Source organism: Planococcus citri, chromosome 5, assembly GCF_950023065.1.
Source record: "Planococcus citri chromosome 5, ihPlaCitr1.1, whole genome shotgun sequence".
Classification (NCBI taxonomy): domain Eukaryota; kingdom Metazoa; phylum Arthropoda; class Insecta; order Hemiptera; family Pseudococcidae; genus Planococcus; species Planococcus citri.
This window is the reverse complement of record NC_088681.1, coordinates 42,195,867-42,218,754: the sequence shown is the minus strand read 5'-3', so window position 1 is coordinate 42,218,754 and position 22,888 is coordinate 42,195,867. Positions and strand designations below refer to the sequence as shown.

Genomic DNA, 22,888 nt, shown 5'->3' with positions numbered 1-22,888 from the left:
AATCAATCCTAAATACCGAATTTGAGCGAATTTTATTGTGATCCCTTCGGCTGAGATGACCTTATATATGTACAGCTCGGTAAAAAAATTAAAATTTGCTTCACATGGTTTTTTCACGATTTCATTTCATTTTGATATTTGATCATTTTTTCATAATTTTCCTATATTTTACCTCAATTTCTAGCCACTTTGAACAAATTTTCAAGCAATTTTCGTAAAACTTTGCTCAATTATGCCAATTTTTTCGCCAATTCAACGATAACTTTTATAATAATTACTGCATTTTTGACAAACCATAATTCAATCAAGTTAGGAAAAATTCTGATAATTTCAGAAATTTTGAGCAATTTTCCCCCAGAAGTCAGGGAATTTTTTGAAAGTGTTCATCTGTAATTTTTTAATAATTCTAGTAGTGTTATTGTATTCATTTTGGAAAAAATTTCCCTCGCGTCGCTCGGGTAATTTCGTTCAGTTCGGGCTTGGAACCGAACGTAACTATTGAAAAACGTGATTTTTTTATGCAAAGGAGGGATGATTTTGAGAATACGGTGTTTTTATTTTGAAAAAAAAAGTCTGGAAAATGGAAAAATTGGTCTGGAAAACCTGAAAAAGTCAGGAAAAATCATTTCCAGAAATGAGTGGACACACCCTGGATTTTTTGATGATTGTGTCTAATTTTCGCCCAAGAGGATGACTTCGATGACCTGGTGGACATCTTGAATATGACGTCAGATTTAGTGCTATATTCACTCTGCCCCTTCTAAGCCTCAGCCCCTCCAAAATTTTTACAATTTTCGAAACGAGGCAACTTTTGTACCAGGTATCTATTTCGATGTGAACCCCTTTCAGGGATTTTTTCTCAAAGCAGTGGGTTGGTGGTCCTGCATACTATAAAAAAATGATCATTGCTATTACATGTTGCCAAACATACGCACATATGGAATATTGTGAAAACAAACTGAATCACTCTGTATTCGTAACATAAAAGATGGACCTTACATACGTAGAGAGAGATAAGATACATCGTACTACATTTCCACAAGGCATAAGGCACTCGTGTATCAGCAAACAGTGCATTACACGCACGCAACTCCCTCAGTGCAAACTCCACTTCTACAATCACAACTGATAAATCGATATCTGCGATACTCGAGACGTACGAAAAGCACAGATAACAAATCACCAAGTCGAAAAGCGAAGGCTAAACGTATCCATGTTTCGTTTCCTAATTTTTTCTCACTTTCTGTTTCCTCCTCTCGTATTCCATATACACACTTTTACATTCGAAATGGTATCGTATATACTCTAATGCGTATACGAACTCCAAAGTAGGTAGCTCTAGCTACTAGGGTGGTAGGTGGCCGTATCATTATTACAGCGATACATAGTCCAATATCATGCGTCTGTCTCTATGTATACATATGTAGCACTGCATATTGTAACGTGCGCGGAGATTTTCTTTAAATAAAACTTCCTCATTATGATCTGGGTCAAATGGCAATATGAATCAACATGGCAGTGGCACTCTCCAAAAAAATCAAACACCTTTCGCGCCGCGTTCTCCTGTCACCTCGTCTTTCGAGCACACCATTAACACGTGTACGAGCATCAAATTCACGTATTAGTACTCGTAGCTCGAGCTCGAGCTCGACCATGTACCTAGATTCACCACACAATATATGAATAGTGCTACGTGTCGTATCACTCTCACTGTGAATTCCCATCTCGCGACTATAAGTTTTTCCAGCGTATACACATTTAAATGCTCGACTCAGCGATGGTGCAATTTGTCGCGACTTACTATACGTCATCATTAACGCCTGTAAATGCGAACAAATTGTACCTACACTTTTATCAAGTGGTTTTTTTTTCCAAGACATACGCACGTATTTTTAGCATACTATATTCTAACACGATATCATGGCTGAGGCCTGGTGGCAGACGTCACCACACATCACATCACATCGTCGTGTACCTACAACAAATACGAAATACATCGTGTCTCGCTGTTTAAACGTAACATCAGACACCGCACTTCTGTCTCTATGTCTTCTTTCGAATACGACACGTTACAAATTCCACATTATCGACACATTCCGATATCCATTTTAAACGAAGACAGCGGCGGGTAAGTACATGTTACCTTCGTCTAATGGTACGATAAAGTCGCGTACTTCTACACCTTATCTAAAGGGATCATCAATCGACTAGACGTCAACTCGTCGCTTTTACTGGAGACTCTTTTTCAATGATAATCGTCTTTTGCGAAGACTAGAAGAAGACATCGGATAAGTCATCGCTGCAGATAGATTCTCTCCTATCTTCAATATCAATCTGATACTCGTACATCAAATAGAAGAAGTCCTGGTTTCGATTCGACCCTTTCAAAAATGGTGAAATTGATGAGCTACACGATGGAGAATTTCGGATCCATAATATTTTCAATAAGGCAAGTTTCAAAGAAACGACACTTTTGGATGCAAAATGAGCCTCAAAAGGGTAAGTATTTTTTTAAGAAAAAAAAAAAACGGAAATAAATCAATCAATTTTGAATCCATGATCTTCAAAATGGAAAATTTTAATTTCCTTTTCAATATTTCATCTTAATTTTCCATTTTCAAAGGCCGAAGGTCAACACTCATTCAAACTTACTAGAAAAGGTTGTCTTGCTCCAGTCATGTGCGGCATAGTTCGATTATTTTGGTTATGGGGGACACTACGAGGATTGTAATACATCTGAAAAAAAGAAAAAATAGTAAAAATGCTCGATAGATCGTTTCAATTTTTCGACCAGATCGTGATCATACTCACCCTGCTAGCAGCAGCAGCAGCAGAAGGATTAAAAGTATAGTTCATATTATGCGGCTGGTACGAAGCTGCTGGAACAGAACAAGGCGAAAGAAGAAAATCAGTAAGTATCTCGCGGTTTGAGAGAGGCTCCATAGAGGTACATTGTAGAGAAGATCGCAGATGATCAACGACGACGAACGAATAGGTAACTTACTTTGTTGCGGATAATGAGCCGTGGTTTTTGGATCATTAGGGGCTGCCGGTGGAGTACTAGCCGGTGTTGGGCCCTGCGAGTGTTGGTTAGGCAACGACAGCACAGTCGGCGTCGATGTGGTTATACCTCCGTGCGGCGTCAATCCGTGCGCATTAACTGTTATACCGGAAGCGACCGCCGATGTCTGCAACGGCGTGCCTTGCACGTAATGCGACGTCTGTGGAGGCACGTTCCCCGCGGACTGTGCGGCTACCTGTACTCCCACAGGTAACGAGTTCAAAGATGGATAATTCATGCCATCTCGCAGAGAATGACCTGTCAGCAAAGCAAACAAAATACCAGAAATTAGTAATCGATTTTCATTATAATGTAGTATCAATAGAGAATATAACACGAATGAGTAAAGTGCATAGATGGAGTACTTTTACAATGGGCATACAAAATTACAGCCCCCTAGGTCAATTGGGGCAGGTTTCAATAATGATACCAAACTGAGACTCTAAGGGATGAGAAGTTGAGGGGGGTGGCGGAAAGGATCAATTCCTCCAAAAAAAAAACCGCATCTGAGGTATACAGATTTCTAACGTGCAAGCCAAATTTCATTACCCTAGACCAGTTTTTAATGGGCATTTGTAGTGATAACAGGAAATTGAAGCACACCAAAAAGGTCAGAAAATTCATTACTTTACAAAGCTGATAAAATTATAAGATGAAAGGGGTGAGGATGGGGTGATTCGAAAGTCGAAACGTTCGAAAGGTACAGCCTCTAATATCAATTGGAGATAGCTTCAGTGGGGACATAGGGTGCCCACACATGTTTGGAAATAATTTTCCCTGATTTTTCCAGGTTTTCCAGACCGATTTCTCCAATTTTCCAGACCATTGAAAAATTAATTACACATGGGGAGGGGAAAGCAATTTTTTTCGAATATCACGAGAGCCGTAGGTCTACAGGTTGTGTCCTTTTTTCCAAGCACGACTGTGTGCTCAATAAGGTGGCCCTTATTTGAACTAGACAGGAATTTTTTTTATTGGTACCTACCCTCTCCCCCTAGTTTGATGCCACTCCATGAGGAAATGAACACATAAAAATTTCCACTCAATCGATGTATAAGTGTTTACCTGCTAAATGCAGAAAAAAATCACCAAAAACCCAGAACTTTTCGTCTTTAACCAAAATCTAAAAATGAAACTCCTCGATAGAAACTTGTTTAATTTTAGCAAGAAGCAGGACATTTTGGCAATTACAGGGTGTCTACTGGATTTGAAAAATCAAATTCCTTGCTATTTCCTTGTTTTCCCATGCCATTTTCCTTGCTTCAAAATTTTGAGATTAAAAAAACAGCCCCCCCTCGTGTGTACTCGTTTTGCAGGAAATTTCTTGACTTTTTTCAATCAGTTTCATCCTTTTTTTTGGTGATTTATTCAGCTTTTGATCTTTGAAAATTGAATCTAAGAAGAGAAGGGAATATTTTTTGGCCGAGTGACGTGAGGACGCAAAATTTTTGATTTTATCCATGCGAAATTAGGGCAAAGATTACAATTTGTGAAGTGCAGTAAAATCATTTTAATAAGAAGTTTCAACGCTAAAATGTTGTGCTTTTTGATGTTTTTAAAAGAATTTCCCCACCTCTTTCTTCACTCTTCACTTTTGACTATTTGGTTAAAGATTTGTCAAACACAATTATTTAGCCCGAGCGAAGCGAGGGCGAAAGCCTTTGAAAATTTATAATTCAAAAAGTAGAAAGCAACAATTTTTAATGAGAAAAATTACCAAAAAAAAAAAAAAAAAAAAAGTGGAAAATGCAGTTTAACAAGTTCAAAACAATGTTGAAAATTCAAGCCAAATTTTTTTGAATAATCCTTGCTATTACACAGAAATTGTCAAAATCCCTGCCATTTCCCTGCTTCCTTGCTACCTCGAGTGAAATCCCTGCTATTTCCTTGTTTTCCTTGTTTTCCTTGCCAGTAGACACCCTGAATTATGTACTGCCAAAACAGTCCTTTTTCCATGAAACTACAAATATGTACTTAGCAACTTTTTGATTGAAGAAAAAAAGATTTTTTGGCAATTTTGGTTCAAAAATTGAGAATTTTTGCGATTTCTGGCAATAAATACGAGACTTGAAAATTTCAGCAAAAGAGTGAGAGTTTTCAAGCTATTTTTGACAGAAAACAAGACTTTGACAATTTTAGTAAAAGGCAGGGCTTTTCTAGAAAGTTTGCGAAAAAGCGAGATTTTTTAATGATACTCATAACTTATAAGTTGACAAAATGCAAGACTTGAACAATTTTTGCAAAAAGTAAGACTTGTTGAGAATATTTGGCAATTTTTGATAAAACTGACCTGCGAAAAAATTGCCTGAGCAAAGCGAAGGTAAACTTTTTTATAATGAGAAATGGAAAAATCTGTCACAAAAAATGCTGTAAATTTCAAAATTCGCCGAGTTTTCCAGGTTTTCCACGCTTGTGGATACCCTGTGGAAGTGCGAAAATCAACGTTTTCAGAGCTCGAAATAGACGAGGAGGGTTTGGAAAATCAACATTTGCAAGAACCAGGAAGCCTAACGAAATTTTTCGAACAAAAATCATAATTTTTCACTACTTAAACTATCAGAAAATATTTTCAGACTACTTTTATCCTTCCGCCAACTTTTTCCAATTTTTTCATGTTATTCAGAATTTTAATAACATTTTATGCAATTTTTGCCGCATTTAGCTAAATCTCATTTTGGTTTTCAATGCTTCAAATCTTCAAGTACATAATGTTAGCTAAGAATGATAAAAATTGACATCTGAAAGCTAAACCCATGAAAAAATGTTCCCCAAGCCTTCTTTTCTATATACGAAAATCACGCAAAAATTGAAATGGCCATTTAATGCACCTGTAAAAAGGTACAGCACGTAAGTATACAGATTACAGACACGTACACGTCGCGAAAGGGGTTAACAACAGCGACCTGCCACAGGGGAATTTCATTTACAATATACTTCCACGTGGATTTGAAAACTCGTTGGTTTTTTTACACTCAAACAACGAACATGTACACGCGCGTGTCATGTTTTTCCCACCCCCCTCGTGTACCCTCATCCATAATGCCGTTGATGCTCGGAAAAACAACATCGCATCTGTATTGTACATAATTTTGCGTTTTAACTGCAACTATGGCAGTCCCTTCGCAATTTGAAAGTTTTACGTCAAATTTATTGTATTACGTTCTCTTTTTGGTTCGTACCAATTTTAAAGGTAATATAGAAACATTTGGGAGATTATCAGTAATTAGTCATCATTTCTATATGAGAAAGTAATCAATTTTTTTTCCATTCAAATTTGAATTTTCATCTCCTTTTACATTTAGATTACCAAATTATGAGTTGGACACCCAAGGGAATGGTTTTCATTCTCTCGAATAAAAACTCATTTGTGTTTTGGACAAAATTATTTCATAAATTGATCAGAAAGTCAAAAACGCACATTTCGATAATTAGATACCTCCATAATATTGAGAAATTTCGATAATTGCGCATAAAATGAAGCACACAAAAATAAAATTTTCGAATAACCATAAGTAATCATTTCTATATGAGAAAGTAATCAGTTTTTTTTCATTTAAATTTGAATTTTCATCTTCTGTTGCATTTAGATTACCAAATTATGAGTTGGACACCCAAGTGAATGGGTTTCTTTCTCTCGAATAAAAGCTCATTTGTTTTTTGGACAAAATTATTTCATAAATTGATCAGAAATAAGTCAAAAAACGCGCATTTTGATAATTAGATACCTCCATAATATTGGAAAATTTCTCATACATATAAAATGAAGCACACAAAGATAACATTTTTGAAAAATCATTATGACGAATTCCATTCTTCACTTCTCCTCTGATGTGCATATTTTTTCAATGTCATCCGAATAGCACACGGAATTATTTTCGTCACTCGATAGTCGATCTCGATTTACATTTACATAGTAGTACAAAAAAATACCGCACCTCACACGGTTGTCGTTTTCTTTTTAACGTAGCCGAAGAAAGAAACCTGTAAGTAAACTACACAGAAGGCACCCCTTCATCAACCATACGAGGCAATTTGCAACACGTGCATGTAATATTTGTATCGACATACTCGTATCAATTCGAAAAACGCGTCTAAAATGTGTATGGAGTTTTCTCATGCACATGCTGCTTCTGCGATCAAATATGTACATACATGCTCTGGTACAGAACCCTTCGAATCTACGCGATTTTTTCAACGCCCTTGGCCCTGCCTAGTGCCTATGATACAAAAATATGTACCTGCGACTCTAACCCAACTCGATCCATATTAGGAGGATATCTCGCACAACCGTCTCCGTCTACGTTTCTTGCCTGCTCATTCGATTTTTTTCGGATGTCTGCAGGGTATAGGTATATTGATACCCTTTCCATTCATATTATCGAGCATCAGTACAAAACGCAGGTATATATTATCTGACACAGGATGAATATCCTAAAAGTCTCGACAGAAGCACTTCCGCTGCAGGAAAAAATTGTTAATATGTCTACAAGGAGTCTGAAAAGTTTTGGTACCTCGCACTCGAGAGGAATGCTTAATTCAGAAAGAGACAGCCAACATCACAAATGCCTCAAAAACTCATCTCACCGAAAAAAATTACGCTCGATATAAAATTCAATTTTAAGCACACTGTATCAACATCTCACTATCGCGATTATAACAGCATCGTATCTTTTGTAAACGCACCAAAACTAATGAAGGTTATCGACTTCCAGCTCGGACAACACTCTCAAAATATCATCGATTCAACCACGCGTGAATTTTTAATCGTTTCTTTCTCCGCGTCCTTCTGCATCTATCGCTTCTCTTCAGCTAATTTCTGTGTCGTACTTTTCAGCATTTTTAATAACGCCTGTACGGACGTGGACGATGTCCTCTCGATACGTGTAATTGACCTCTCAATTATTAAGATTAGATAGGTACTCGCGTCTGCCTCACACAAATTCTGACTATGTTACTTTTGACATTAAGATTAATAATGTGGGTTAATCTATCACTCGTCTGACTAGAAAAGTCGTTTGGAACGCTTCGATGAAAATTCAAAGGTAACGAAATTGTGAACAAGAAAAAGAGGCAAGTGAAAGGTTCGAAGATACACTACACATAATAATATGTACGTGAAAGTATGTACATAACGTTAACGAATCAACAGTCCAATAAATTCTATGAATTATTATATATTAAACGCAGAATCGAGAAGTTTAAGAACGAAATTATTGATAAAGATCTCATCTTTCGAAAACTAAAATATTCCAAGATAAGGCTAGCTGCCATTAGTTGCCAGCTTTATACCACACAGCAAATATATTACGTCTCAAGAATAGATAAAACGGAAAGAATTTGAAGCACTTGAATCACACGATTAAATAAGTACATACAAACATTAAGGTGAATCGCGAAAAAAAAAATCGTCAGAGGATTTTGACCTTTAGCTCCGAAGGTGCCTTTGGAGGAGAGATATGGGTTCTCACTTCTCAAAGAGGGTGAGATTTTGAAAAAATAATTTTTTTTTGCTCCACTCTCTACTTGACCTGTTTTGCAGAAAATAGTCCACTTCCGAAAGATATAGTTTGTCTAAATTTCAACATAATTTGAGGTTACCATTTTTTTAAAATCAAGAACGAATGTTCGCCTGATTAAATTTATGCACAGAATACAAATTTTTACTATTTAACCTCTCAATGATCGACTGCTTAATCGGTAGCTTCTTCGATCGTCTGTTCAAAAATGCTATCCAATTAAAGTGACCAATTTAAGATGGTGAAGCGGGAGGGAGATCTTTGAAAAATGAATTTTTTGGCTCAAACCATATTTTTTTGGTCAAAATAAACATTTCCGAGACATAATCCAATTTGGAATCCAACTTTGACAACAAAATTCTTCAACTCTCTATGATGATCATACGAGGCCTCATCAATCATCTCGAACTTCGTACCATAATTCAAATTCAAAATCATATCCCACGAGTCCAAAAATACTCACCATTTCACCTCTCACCTCTCAAACTGTAACCATCGCATCCTACATTTTATCCATTACCATCGCACTTATCATACCCTACTACACGCTCGAACATTTCGTAATATTTCACAATCACACGTTACTCGATTATGTACTGTTTTCATTTACACAAACTAACAAACAAACACTCACGATCATCACACGAGTATTATGCGTACAATTAACGAATACCATATTTCAATTTATTCCTCTATACCTCCCTTCGTCTTCCTTCATGCCACTTTGCTTTGAAAAAAAATCACACACAAGTGTACTTTGTATACGAGTTCAATTGCACGAATATCGCACGTTTTCACCAATTAACGTACAGTGCGTGTCCTCGGTGCACAACCAGCAGCAGAACCAGAAAGCTATACGTACAAAGTTTCGGAACCACGATTAAATATCGTAAATCCGCTTCGATCGTATAGCCCCCCTCCCCCTCCCCTCATTAACAGGGTCATAAGCGAACGAATAAGCACACACATATACGAGTATACATAATCCAGTCCAACTGTACCAAGGCAGAATTATATGTACGTATAGCTGCAGCTACATACAGCATACGTTTAGTTTTTTTTTCTTCTTCGTTTTATCGAGCTTTAAAAGCGTTTTCGCATGAGTCATGCTTGACCGGAAATGATGGAATGTCCAACGTCACAATTTTCCTTCATCCGTCGGCCCGTCGTCGTCGCGTCCTCTTCCTTCATTGTGCATACGATAACGATGCAACTATACTGCTCCACTCCATGTTCTCTCCACTGCGATGAAAAAAAAAAACACTTATTCATCGTAATCGCGATAAATCTCGATTTTTCTTCGCTTACGTCTTCATTTCCCTCTAATATATTTCAATTGCTACGATTCAATTCGCGAATCAAAATTACAGACGGTAATGGCCACCTACGTGTATTTTACACAATTACATTATAAACGACCGACGATTATAATTCATTAATAAACACAGACAAGAAGTAATTTACCACGTGTTTACAATCGTGTCGATCGATTCGTCGGTTAGAAAAAATTTTCCACACGCGTAGAAGAAAATTAAATACGGATAATTGTACCGACACGTCGAAATAAAACGGTGCGAGGAAAAAGGGGAATCTCGACGGTAACGTCGACGTCGTCGTCAATTTATCAGCTACTTTAAAACAGCACCGAAGTTGACGATGAGGGGAGAGGGCAGATAAACATACGTAAAAATTTACGCGAGCAAGGTCACGATAGCCTCAATATACGAGTAGTTGAGTACCTATTTGAAATTTTAAAAGGCCATGAAAACTGCACAAAGACCAGGAAATTTTGACGCGATTATTCGAGAAAAGCTCTCTCTCTCTCTCTCCTTCTGACGTAGTATCTATGTACTTGTTTCGGCAATAGAATCGTGAGTTTATTTCGTACGTAGTCTAGCTGCGTGACCTTTGGCTTTCCTGACCTGTGACACGATGGGTCTTCTCGAAAACAGGTAAAATTTTCTAATCGCAGTAATACGAATATAATAAAAATATACGTTCTCCTAGTAGTACTTTCACATAGGATTACTCTGCTCCTGTCAGTGAATTATTCCGAGTAGATGAATAAATAATTACAAAATAAAATATAAAAGAACTAAGGTATTCGATCAGTGCAGCGAAATGAATCGATGATCAGGATACCAGAAAAAGCATAAAATATGTTACCAACATCAATCATGTGACATAAAAAGGAAAAAACAAAAAATAGCATTGAAAAATCAAGATCCCAAAATTTCTCAATTGTCAAAAAACAAAAAAAATCTAAATAATTGGTTCCATGTTTTTTTTTTTTTTTTTACTAAATTTATACCTTAGACATTTTTAAGTTGAAAAGCGAGATCTTCTAACAATTTTGGTAAAAAGCGAGAATTCTTTTCAATGTTTGGCAAAAAGCAAAACTTTTTTGAAAATTATTTGCAAAGCAGCGATATTTTTTTGCAATTTGAAAATGTCGAACAAAATGAGATATTTTTGCAACTTTTTGGTAGATAAAAACTTTTTAAAAAAATTGTTGGCAAAAAACCAAAGATTTTTAGCAATTTTAGGTGGTCAAGCGAGAGTTTTGGGAAATTTTGGGCATTTCAAGGGGAAAAAAAAGATTTTTTAGCAAATTAGTAAAAAGTTGAAATTTATGTCATTATTGGAAATTGCCATTCATTTCTAAAAAATAACGCCTTTTTGCAACTTTTTGGCAAAAAAAAAAGGGCAAAAATCGAGACTTCAAAAATTTTGGGCAATTGTAGGCAAACAATTTTCAAAAAAAATGTCGACAAAAAGCGAGTTGACCATTCAGTCAAAAAAGATTTCCCCCCCCCCAATTTTTGGAAACCAAACGTGACTTTTGGGGAATTTGGTAAAAAATAGAGACATATTTTGGAATTTTTGGCAAACAAGAGACAATTTTCAGTTCTGCAGTTTTTGGCCAAAAATAACACTTTTTGACAATTTTGACAAAAGTCAAGCTTTTTTGCTGTTTGGTTCAACAATTTCGACTAAAGACAGAGTTGAAATTGACATTTTTTAAAGTATGAAGTCTAGATTTGGAAAAATTCAATTAAAAAAAAAATTCTTGTCATTTATTCTCGTTTCTAACAAATAAAAAAGTAATTTGAGCAACCAAAAATTACTTTTAGTAACTTAATTAATCTCGATACTTGAAAAGTAACCGACAACGAGCCCTGCACTTCTTTTTTGAAAAAACTACATTTTTACAAAAAAATGACACTTATTTCAATTTTGTTGAAAATTCTCACATTCCTAAAACTTTAAAAACTTCGAATAACGAAACACGATTTCTTCATACATGCAGTTTTCACAACAAATTAAAATCCTTCAACCTTTCAAAATTTTTAGATTTTTGACGAATTTTTCAGTTACGTTGATGGTGTTTTCACAGCTTTTTCACATGTATTTCTACAACACAAAATTTCATTGAATAGCTGAATGGAAAAATTTCAATTTTTTTTCAATTTTTATAGAGCTGAAGATATTATTGATATTCATAAAATCCAACAGGTATTTTTGGTTATACGAAAAAAATTTACATTAATAAAACCTATCAATTTACCACTTTTTTTTACCTCATACTTATTTCAATACTTATGTAATCGGCGCACCCTCCTCAAAAATACCTAGATCGATCTTTTTCAAAGCATCTTGGTCAGAAATACCAAAAATCAACCCTTTCAACCGTCTTTCGACTACCGGAGGATAATCATTTCGCCAAGTATCGCATCACTCAAGTCACAAACTAGTCTTAATAACCATCTGCAAAAAGCTACAACTTCCTTTTACCTCGTCTACGCTCGTTCATAATTATTTTTTATATCTAGCAACATTTTAGCACACACGACGTTATCACCGCATTATACACATAAATAATTCTAAAACCAAGCCAAACGAATCAGCTTTGGCCTATTTTTAGAAGATGGCAAAAAGAATAGCCGTCTTGGAACGCGCCCTGCGTCCGTCTGAACCTCTAAAAATCCCATTTTAGACCATTTACTTCGTACATGCTGCTTCTATACTTCTCTCCCTCTCTGGCTCTAGCTCTTTTTTGCGATAATGTCGGCGGCAGAGACGACTCGGAGTGATGAAGGGTACCGACTCTTTTACGAGTCAAGAGTACATTACGATGACCGAGCCGGCCATCCGACAACGTTTCATTTTATATAATTTGCTACTTATAGCGTAGGTACGAGACGAGTCGAGTCAACATCGTCGGTGCAAATTTCACCGCATCTTTCGCTCTTGCTCGCGGCTTCTCTATGCTCTGCCTCTTCTCCAGATCATGTTGCATGCGCTACATTGCGATGGTCCGACACCGACCGACATTGTTGCAAATAGTACATTACACGCAGCTTCGCCCACCCATTTCGTATTTCGCGAACATTGAACACGAACCGGCGATCACTCGACGATGATAATACGTACACGCGGGCTTGGCCAAGCTATACACGTATACAAGATAGTACGTAGAAAGAAAGACAGAGAGATGTTGCCACTTTGTTTTCACATCTTTTCACACGAGATTTTTTTTGAATCCACCGTTCGATACGTGCGCGTTCCGTAGGTATAGCATTATCGTCCGGTTTCTCATTTCTGGGTACCTCTGACAAAGTCTCCCCTTCTTTTTAATCTTTGATCGCGGATACACCTTTCGTTCGTATTTGCACGTCGCGCGCGCGCCAGCCAGCAACATACCGTACTCTGTATTCTTCCTTCTCTTTTCCGCCGGCTGCTTTTGCTTTTGACGCACGATACCGGAGACGGAGAGCCTTCTCACTCACCAGCAGAACAGAAGACCAGCGAATCTTGCCTCCTCGAGGCTCGATCGTCGTATCGTCTTCCTTGATGAAAGTGTTGCTGTACATATTACCTTGCCTCGTCTCGTCTCGCCTCGATCTTCTCAACATCTCTCCCGCCAACTACCATCTCGCGCCTGAAGGCATCTTCTCGACAAACAGAATCTCCCGCTAATCGTGAACTATACTTCTACTTATGTATGTAGGTACATTGACGTGATAACCAAACTCGTAGTCTGTGTGTGCACACCGATGAATACTTGTCTGAAGAAGCGAGATGGAAATAAATACCAGAGGAGCAGAGGGACCGGTGATGGCATTTACGGTATCTCTACGACGACGACGACCGACAGCGAAAACCCAACTATGACGCAATCGTTTAGGTTCGCTGTCGCTCTCTTTATACACTTACATGTGTATTACACATATACGTACTACGGATCGCATCTCCAATATAGAACCTTGTACAGAGAGACCAAAGTGTAAGGCACCTATTGGAATAGAAGCCGTTGAAAAACCAGCATACCTCACTCCACACTCTGCACATCTTCTTGGCGAATGAAAACAGAATAAAAAACCTGTCCAAGGTTCCATGTTATGCTACAACATTAGAAGGGGACATCGTCCAATGGAGCTGATGAAAAAACCCACACGGTTATCACATATCGGTCTCTTTTTTTCTTAAACCCTAAACTATTGCGGTATCCGACGCCATCGACGTGGTATTTCCGTCCGATGCTGCTGGTGCTAGTAGTGTTGCCTTCCACATTATGCCAGTGTCATCGGCACACCATTTTTCTTCGTACATTCTCGCTTGTCGACCTTGCTCGCGATTAGTGACCCTAAATCGAGGCTTACTAGAATAATGAACTTTGATTAAAATTGACCATTGTATCAAAGCGAAGAGTTTTTTTTGGGCTCATCAGTGACGTGGAGGTCTCTGCCAAATTCATGTAGGAAAACATTTGCAAATTCTGCGGTGAAAATGTTTTTTTTTTCGCAGGTGGAAGTAGACCACTAAAAGATGAAAAACTCGACCTTTGGTAAAAATTAAAGCATTTCAAAATTCCAGGGCCACAAATGCAAATACATAATCTCTTATCAGTTATCACTATCAAAATTTTCAAAACTCTGAAGAAAATCTGATATTTTTGAAGAAAAAATTTCAAAATTTTTCAGATCAGATATCTCGAAAATTGATCAAAACTTTCTACTATCTTAAAATTGCTATTCACTGAACATGAGTAAGAAAGTAACTTTGATAAAAGGTGTGATAAGTTTCAGTACACACAGTCAAGACAGTAAACACGTCTATTACAATCCCAATAGAGAAGGTAACCACTATTATTATTGTTTTTATCATCTTCATAAAAATCATCGCACTTGTCACCATGCATCGTATCTCCGCGCAACAAATTTCAAAGTTGCCGAGTTCAATGTCTGATGCGCGGCGCGGAGGTCAACGACTTCGCACACGTTGTTGCCGCAGCAGTCGAAGCAGCCGCCGAAACACTGCCGCGCGCCGCTTCCATCACCGTTACTACTACGACGTCTTGTCACTGATATCATAATATTATCAATTTCCAAAGACGCAAGGAGGGCGAGAGAGTCCATATAGAATAATTTTTACACGTTGTTTACCTCCTCTTCCGTTTCCTTACCTCGCTACATATCAGCTCATTACTCTTTCATAGGTGAAAATCAGCGAAGTTGGACGTAATACCCGAGTTTATACGGTTTATACACCTGCTTATTACATCTATGGCGTTTCAAAGCTTTCCAACTCAACCAGAAGAAATAGAAGGGTTCGTTCGACTCGAGAGTTAACAATGGCAACACCGACGACTATGGTTGAGCAAAAAGTAGGGAGATTTTCGCGTAATTTGAACTATGAACGAAAAGGGGCTCAGGGTGAAAAGGGAATTCGAACGTAAAAGTACCTGGCGAATATGGTTTACGAGGCCGTACAGTCGTACACCATTCAAAAAGATCGGATCCCTTTTTAAACCAGCGATCACGTGAGAAATGACAGTGTTGCCTCTTGTTTCAGCGATGGAAAAAAATGGACGAGAAGTCGTACAAGGGAAAAAACGTGCATTTTGACGATTGATTTTCTCTGTACTTCCCTCACACAGCCGTACTCTTCTCCATTGAGCTCGCAATTATTTCATTCTTGAAAGACTGATACTTTGAAAATGTTTCAGAACAGAAAAAAAGGCCCAGTTCTTTGAAAGTTGATGCGAGGAAAGCTGTACCTCCGAAATCACGTCTCTCAGCTTATATCCAAACAAACACAAGATTCTTCTGCAACATCCGCATCCACAACAGAAGTATGTACCTAAGATAGAAGTCATCAGCCTTTTCAGCTAGACACAACACAAAAATGCTAGACTAAAACTCGAGCCGAAAGTATTTTCACACATCGAGTTTCCGTTTCCAAAGATGACTCAGAAATCGACGCGACGATATGCGAAAAAAAACACCTACTCGACTAGACGATTCCTGTATCGTAAATACTCAACCGACTATCGACCAGCTGAATGACCTTAGAAGAAATTCGCCCGAGTGAATCTGACTTCAAACGTACCTTGAAAAAATGTGTTTGTAATACTCGTAAATTTAAACCCATCCGAAGAAAAAAAAAAATCTGCAACAAAGCCATGTAAGTATGTAAGTAATAAAGTAAAATTACATCTTCAATGCTATTTCATCAAGGAGCAACAACACAGGTCAACCCCCCTTAACTTCACCATTCACGCTTTACCCTGACAACTAGTTCGTTCTTTTTCACTAATTGCGAGAAAACAAGCAATTCCAAAATTATTTCACAGACCATTTTAGAAGAAACCCATCACATTGATCATCTGACAGCATGATTTTACATAACTGCAACACATTTCTAAAAACACCAGTCAATTTATCGCCGAAAGTTCCGTTTGACGATCTGGTAGCAATCATCATCATTTCCGTACCGAATCTCAGGGGGATTTAGGAGAACCTTATAATTCCCACACACACACGCAAATTAGGCAAGACTGTTTGATACTTTTGGCAGAAAACAAGACTTTCGCAATAAAGACAACGTTTCTGTCAATTTATAACAATTTTGATTAGAAGCGGGAATTTTAGACAGTAAATTTGCAAAATGCAAGACTTTGACAATTTTTGCAAAAATCAGGATAAGAAATTTTTGGCAAAAGTGCGAAATTTAGGGTAGGTACTTAATTTTTGGGAGGAAAAACGAGAATCGGTAGCAATTTTGCTAAAAGCAAGAATTTCATTGAAAAGAAATTTTTTTAACAATTTTAGCAAAAAACAAGACTTTTTGTCAAGTTTTGTAAAAAAAGTTGGCTATTTTGCAACTTTTAAATAAAAAGCAGGATTTCTGATAACTTTTGGTAAAAATGTTCAGCTTTGAAGAGCTGAATTTCTGGGGGAAAATGATGGAATTTTTTGGTAATTTTGCCAAAAATCGGAACGTTTTATCAACTTTTTGCGAAATGCAATACTTCTTTCCTTTTTTGACAATTTTTGGAGTTGGTAGTAAATTACGAGCTCTGAAGATGGGATCTCACTCAGAAATTTCGAAAAATAATGAAAGTATGATTCAAGGTCGATGCGTTTGAATAATACATTCATTTTTCAGATTCGACAACTCAGTATACTACTTCCCCAGCTATTCATTTATTCAATTTTTTTTTGTAACTCCACCAGGATAATTACTTGTATTCATGCTGCAACTACACCCAATTTTCAATAACGCGAAATAGGTGTGAGTGAGTCTTATTTCTTATACTTAAGGAGTGCATTACGTAATTATGAAGGCAACTGTAGGTAACCAATATACCGCGAACAGAGGATTAATATTGTCGCAAAATTTTAATACGAAAATAATAATTAAAAAGTTGAGAACCTCAACTTCATAAGAAATTAACGTTCGGCCTTAAGAAGAATTTCATTAAACGCGAATAGAAACAAATTCAAAAAATACGTCATGGGCGTCATTAAAATGAAAATAATAAAAACAGGAACAAATTAAAATACGAAGGTTTCGTTTCAATTTAGTTAAGAGCCCATATAAGTAAAACCCCACAGCAAAGAATATTACAAGTAACATTGCAATTTGCAACTCATCAATATCGATGCAACACGCAAAGGGAGAAGAAATCCGATGTTTTCGAATGAAGAATTCCAAAAAAAAAAAATCAGAAGCATCGAGAATGAAAAGGGTGTGATGAAAATAATCGTAAATTCAAAAAAAAATGTTACCTATAGCTACACCAACAGAAAAATTTTGAAAAATTATATCGAAGTCGATAAATAACAAATTACATATTGGAAATGCTACGAACATCGTTTAAATTACACGACAAAACCAAAAAAAAATCCAAAAATTATGGTATATGGTATTTTTCAATGCTCCAAGCATAATATTTTCATCAATTTTCACTTAATCTGCATGATTCAACATAATTTTGGAACCATTCTAGCAGATTTTTTACAGAACGTTTCAAACCGTATTTCGCAATAGTAGGTACATAGATATTCCTCATTCATTACGAAACCTCATTAGACCATTATGACAATCTGGAATGCAATTTCGACGACTACTTTCGTCCGTTATCTATGTAGGTACATGAAAGTCAGTCAAATCATTCTACACACCGATCTGTTCCTTTTCCAGACACGAAATACCCCACCTACACGTCGCAGACTCAATGCCAGAGAGACGCCGAAGTAAACGAATACCGCAGTAATAACTGACCTAGGCCGACTCAACTCTGCTGTGGCTCGCTCGCTTGCTTGCTCGCTCGTTCGCGTTCTTCGCCATCTTTTCGACATACACGTTCGCTGTTCTTGGCTACTAATTCACACATCGCACATACACGATCGTCCATCCACCTCCTCTCGCGCTTCCGTCACTGCCAAATGTACAGGAATACTTTCACATCGGTTTAGGTCTACATACTAGGTAAGGTACACACTACACACCATATACACTGTTGTGGCGACACGGTCAAAATTCCCCAAATCACCATTATGACTTCGTCTCCTCCGTCCCCCGGGTCACTCATCGGCGCTGCTGCTATTGCCATGCCACCGCGTTGATTAACCGCATTCCACCGTCATCGTCGTCGTCCGTGGCTGGCATTATATTTTTTACATTCGTATAATTACACAGCCATATACATATAATACATTCACACACATATACATTGTAATACAATGCCTGCCAGGTAACTTCACTGTTTCCAAATCACGACGACGACAATACCGATCAAGTCGAAGTCCACTAGCCGTCAACGTATCTCTTGTCCAATAATCCATTTCTGAATTGTACTCCCCTATTCCTATCATCTGCATACCAAAAATCTCAGCATTTTCTTTCCTGCCTACATTACTTTTGTGAACACTTTCCTTTGATCATAATTGGCTTCGCATCTGCAGATCATGAAGCTCTTCCTCCAAAATTTATTTATTGTACAATCAGTATTGGCTCGTTTTCTTCAGTTATCTTTCCTAAGCCATTACAGATGGTGGTACAGTACATTTAAATATTTTGGTCCTCCGAGCCGGATCCGATTTGTACTCATTTTCGATAACGTTATTTTGAAAAGTGATCAGTTGGTCATCAATAATGGATTTTTTTCATGAACTAGACGACATTATCTTTATAAATCAAATTCATCAAAAATAAGTTAAGTCTGGTCCGGCTCGGAGGACCAAAATTTTAGAGAAATGGTCATCAATAGTGGATTTCCTTCTTGAACACGATTACATTATCTTTTTAAATCAAATTTATCGAAAATAAGCATAGGTAAGTCAGGTCCGGCTTGGAGGACCAAAATTTTAGAGAAATAACGTAAGACTGTGATGCACCGATTGACGAGAATCTGCATCAACAGCTCCATCTGTAGGCAAACCGACCCAATTTTTCAAGAAGATGGAACAGATCCACCCTCGTCAATAGACTGCTGATCAAGTGATCATTCCTCACATCACGCATGTCACTCAATTTTTCCACTTTCTACCTTCAAACAAAATGCAGATAGACAAAATAGCGTGGTCGACAATTTCCTTGCAATATTGATCAGTGATTTCTTCCACCAAATTCAAAAAGGAGACCTACAGTCCAATCTACACTTTTGCCCATTACCACATTCGTTGATACAGGTAATAAGATACCTCATTTCACCTGTTTACCCTCCTCGAATACCCTCGCCTGTTTTTCCACTTCGTCAAACTACACACAAACTAATAAGACACTGCGATAATGACGACGACGATGATAATAATGTCGCCATCGTCGCGTAATAATTTCCATATTAATGCGTCAGGTACGCCACACTACATGGGAGTAGGTCTGCGTATAATAGTTTTACCTCGCTCGGTTATATCGCAGCTAGTAGAACACATGTGCATAATACGCGCGCACAGTTCCAGAAATGGATAATTATCATGTTAATTACCCTTTCGTCTCTCCATCTCTTGTCTTTTTTTCCTAATATTTCAATATACGCGAGTAACTATACTCGATGGTTCTCATTATATCGCACTACCTCCGGTTGCTATATTCCGACAAATGCATGCATCTTCCATCTCCATACTCGACGTTCTTCTTTTACACTGGGTATCATAGAACGTATAGAACGTATACTACGTTTACCGTACTCGCATACTATGTACTCATAAAAACCCGGATATCCCTAACGAACCACTAATTTCGCTCATTTGAACGCACGTACCTTCTACTACCTCGTCTTGCCCATCATCATCTTACCATGATACCTTCCGAAAAAACAAAATTTTACCAACCACTGCACTGCACAGAATATACGAGAGCCATCATTTGATTATCGAAGAGGGTGCGAACACGTGGCTAACGGCGAATTCGTGGTCTTCTTTTCCTACTGCGATAAAAACAGAGATAGAAAGAGAGAGAGAGAAACCGAGTTGTCCGAAAGATAGCGAGACTCCAGAGCGCACGTCTTCGTTATATGTAATTTTTGAAACACGCAGAAAATAAATCCCAAAGTAAGCTGTAGAGGTACATTCGTATAAGCTCACGATCATCAAGGTATTATAGGTATCATCTATAGCTAATAACGTTCGATCGATGAATATCACAGACGATGAAGTAGGTGGGAGGGTATCACCAAATGAACACGTGCTATCGAGTAAACCATGCAACGGTTATCTCATCAATTTTTCATTACACAGTACGTACAAAGACACACAATATACTGAAATGAACAAAATGAGCAAATTTTTTCAGAACGTTCCTCTTTCCTCCTCCCTCTACCTTGTCAAAATCAAACTCGTAAAAACAATACAGAGGTGAGATGTCGAATGGAATATGATTTGAACCGAAATTGGTAACTCCCTACCACACCAACCTTCCCTACCTCAACCACTCAACCCAAAAAAAAAAACAACTCAGAAATTCCCAGAAGCAATTACATCATCCATTTTTCTGTACATAGGATCAGTTCAATGATCAGAAGGAAATTTCTTCAAGTAAACAATGTAAGTAGGGTGAGTAGCTCTGGGTCTGGGTACTCGTAATTTTGTCTACCCAAGAAAAATATTATCACACTGATTGATTAGTCATTTTTAATCAGGAAAACTTTGCAATAAATACTTGAAAATTGCCTACGTCGAAAGTATGAGTCAAAGTTGAAGCTATTTGATGATCAAGCAATCTTGATAAATGTGAAATGAAAAGTATTTTTCGATACTGAAATTTTATGGACTTTTCAGGTTTAGAGTTTATTCAAATCATTTGGCCTCCTTTTTTTTTGCTTACATCGCATGAGTAAGTTTAGAAGTTCAGCACGAATAATGAGAGTTCAAACAGGAAGTATTCGATAATACGATTTCAGGCAAAGGTGACATGATCTACTATAAAATTATCAAAATTTTTCAGCTTCCGAACGTGAAAACAATTAGGTAACATTTGAACTCGCTGAGAACATACTTTTCACAGAAAAATATTTTTCTCAAGTCAAGAAGAACTTTTTCAATATTTAAAAGTGACATTTATCAAAAACAAAATTCCAAAAAAAAAATTCGAGTAGAAGAGAGACAGGTCAACAAAAAAGAAAATTGCCGAATAATTCGAGAATTTTATTCTTTCCACTTCAAAAGAAAAATCTGCTTGTACGAGTAGTATCAACAAATTTTTCATCCGACCGACGAATTTCTTCCCGTCTCAGAATCGCAATTTATTATTTCAAATACGTCATCCGCGTTTTTGAAATTCAAACATCACAAATCCTAAAATCCTTTCGGCGTATTTTCCTCATCAACAACAGCAACAAACAAGCTTCATTTTCTTTTCGAAACAAATACAGGGAAAACAGGCGCAGAAAAGCATAAACACAGAAAAAAGGCGTTGAAAATCAATAATACTAATAAACGCAGGAAGGTATTTTCAATCTTAAAATCCCTGAAGAGCTTTTAACAAACTATATTCGAAAACCAGAGCAAACATATTTGTAGCCACCTACACCTTTTTTCTGTCGGGCCAAAATCATGAAAATCTCAACATTTGAACGTTTTTCTCCACCAACTTCTGGCCGAAAAAATCCAGGATATCCTCACAACAGTAGACCAACTGTACAAATGATCTTTTGACTTGCTTGTTGCTGCATTCGTCCAGCGGCGGGAAAAAGACGCCTCTTCATTCGACGAGGCAATTCAACTTTTCTCTGATAGTGAATGAAATTCTCAAGATCGGAATTCGCTGTACGTTCGCAGTCATTTCGATGACGTGGTCGATAGTACTCTCGGTATGTGGTCAACACAAGAACAGAGCATACGAAAGCAGTGAATGTCCTCAACAACAACCATCAAGCAGCCCCACTTGACCGCGTTCTTTTATTTTCTACAGACGAGCTGGCCAAGAAACTCTTAGAATTGGTCGAAACTCGTCCAATAAATTGAACTCGGGAAAGATTTTTGGTACAGAACAAGACGCTGTGATCGAGCTATCTATACTTACACGAGTAAAGTAGATTAATATAACGTAAGTACTTAAAAAAGGGAACAAATTATGCATTCGTAAGGCAGTCAGTTTCGTCGTCGTATTACGACCTTCGTCAAGCCAGTCGGAAGGTACATGGTATCCATAAATTCTGCACAACGAACGTCAAATTCTGTTCGCGTGGTAACCAGTACCACCTGCACAGACGTCAAAATTTTCCAATGACGGAGGCGGCGGCGATGGCGATGGTAGCGAGGAGAAAATTTCGAGTCATTTACACGGGATCCGAATCACATACAAATCGAGTAAGAGAGAAAGAAGAGGCCAAATGAAGGGAAACCAAAATAACGTGAAGCTTTCGTATACAGCAAATTGATTCTTGCACACCGATTCGTGAACTTTTTTCCTTGAACTAGTCCTCGAGAAGAGGAAGAAAGCGAGAAAGGGAATAAAATCGAGTAATATTGCCACTTGCGACCGTCAAGTCTATCGGCAAGCTGTAAAACCAGTATCTTAGGTA

At 37.5% G+C, this 22,888-nt stretch overlaps 1 protein-coding gene across 5 annotated transcripts in view; it reads right to left on the bottom strand.

The window, feature by feature from the left end:
- LOC135847374 (eukaryotic translation initiation factor 4 gamma 3-like) overlaps positions 1-22,888 on the bottom strand; it is a 78,107-nt gene that overhangs the window by 19,364 nt on the left and 35,855 nt on the right. For 4 of the 5 annotated variants that reach the window (XM_065366864.1, XM_065366866.1, XM_065366868.1 and 1 more), the window contains 3 exons: positions 3,005-3,319; positions 2,812-2,879; positions 2,653-2,736 (listed from right to left, as the gene is read on the bottom strand). In XM_065366864.1, coding sequence (XP_065222936.1) covers positions 2,653-2,736; positions 2,812-2,879; positions 3,005-3,319 — 467 coding nt within the window. The remainder of the gene's footprint in view (positions 1-2,652; positions 2,737-2,811; positions 2,880-3,004; positions 3,320-22,888) is intronic. The other variant, XM_065366865.1, reaches the window with a different exon arrangement.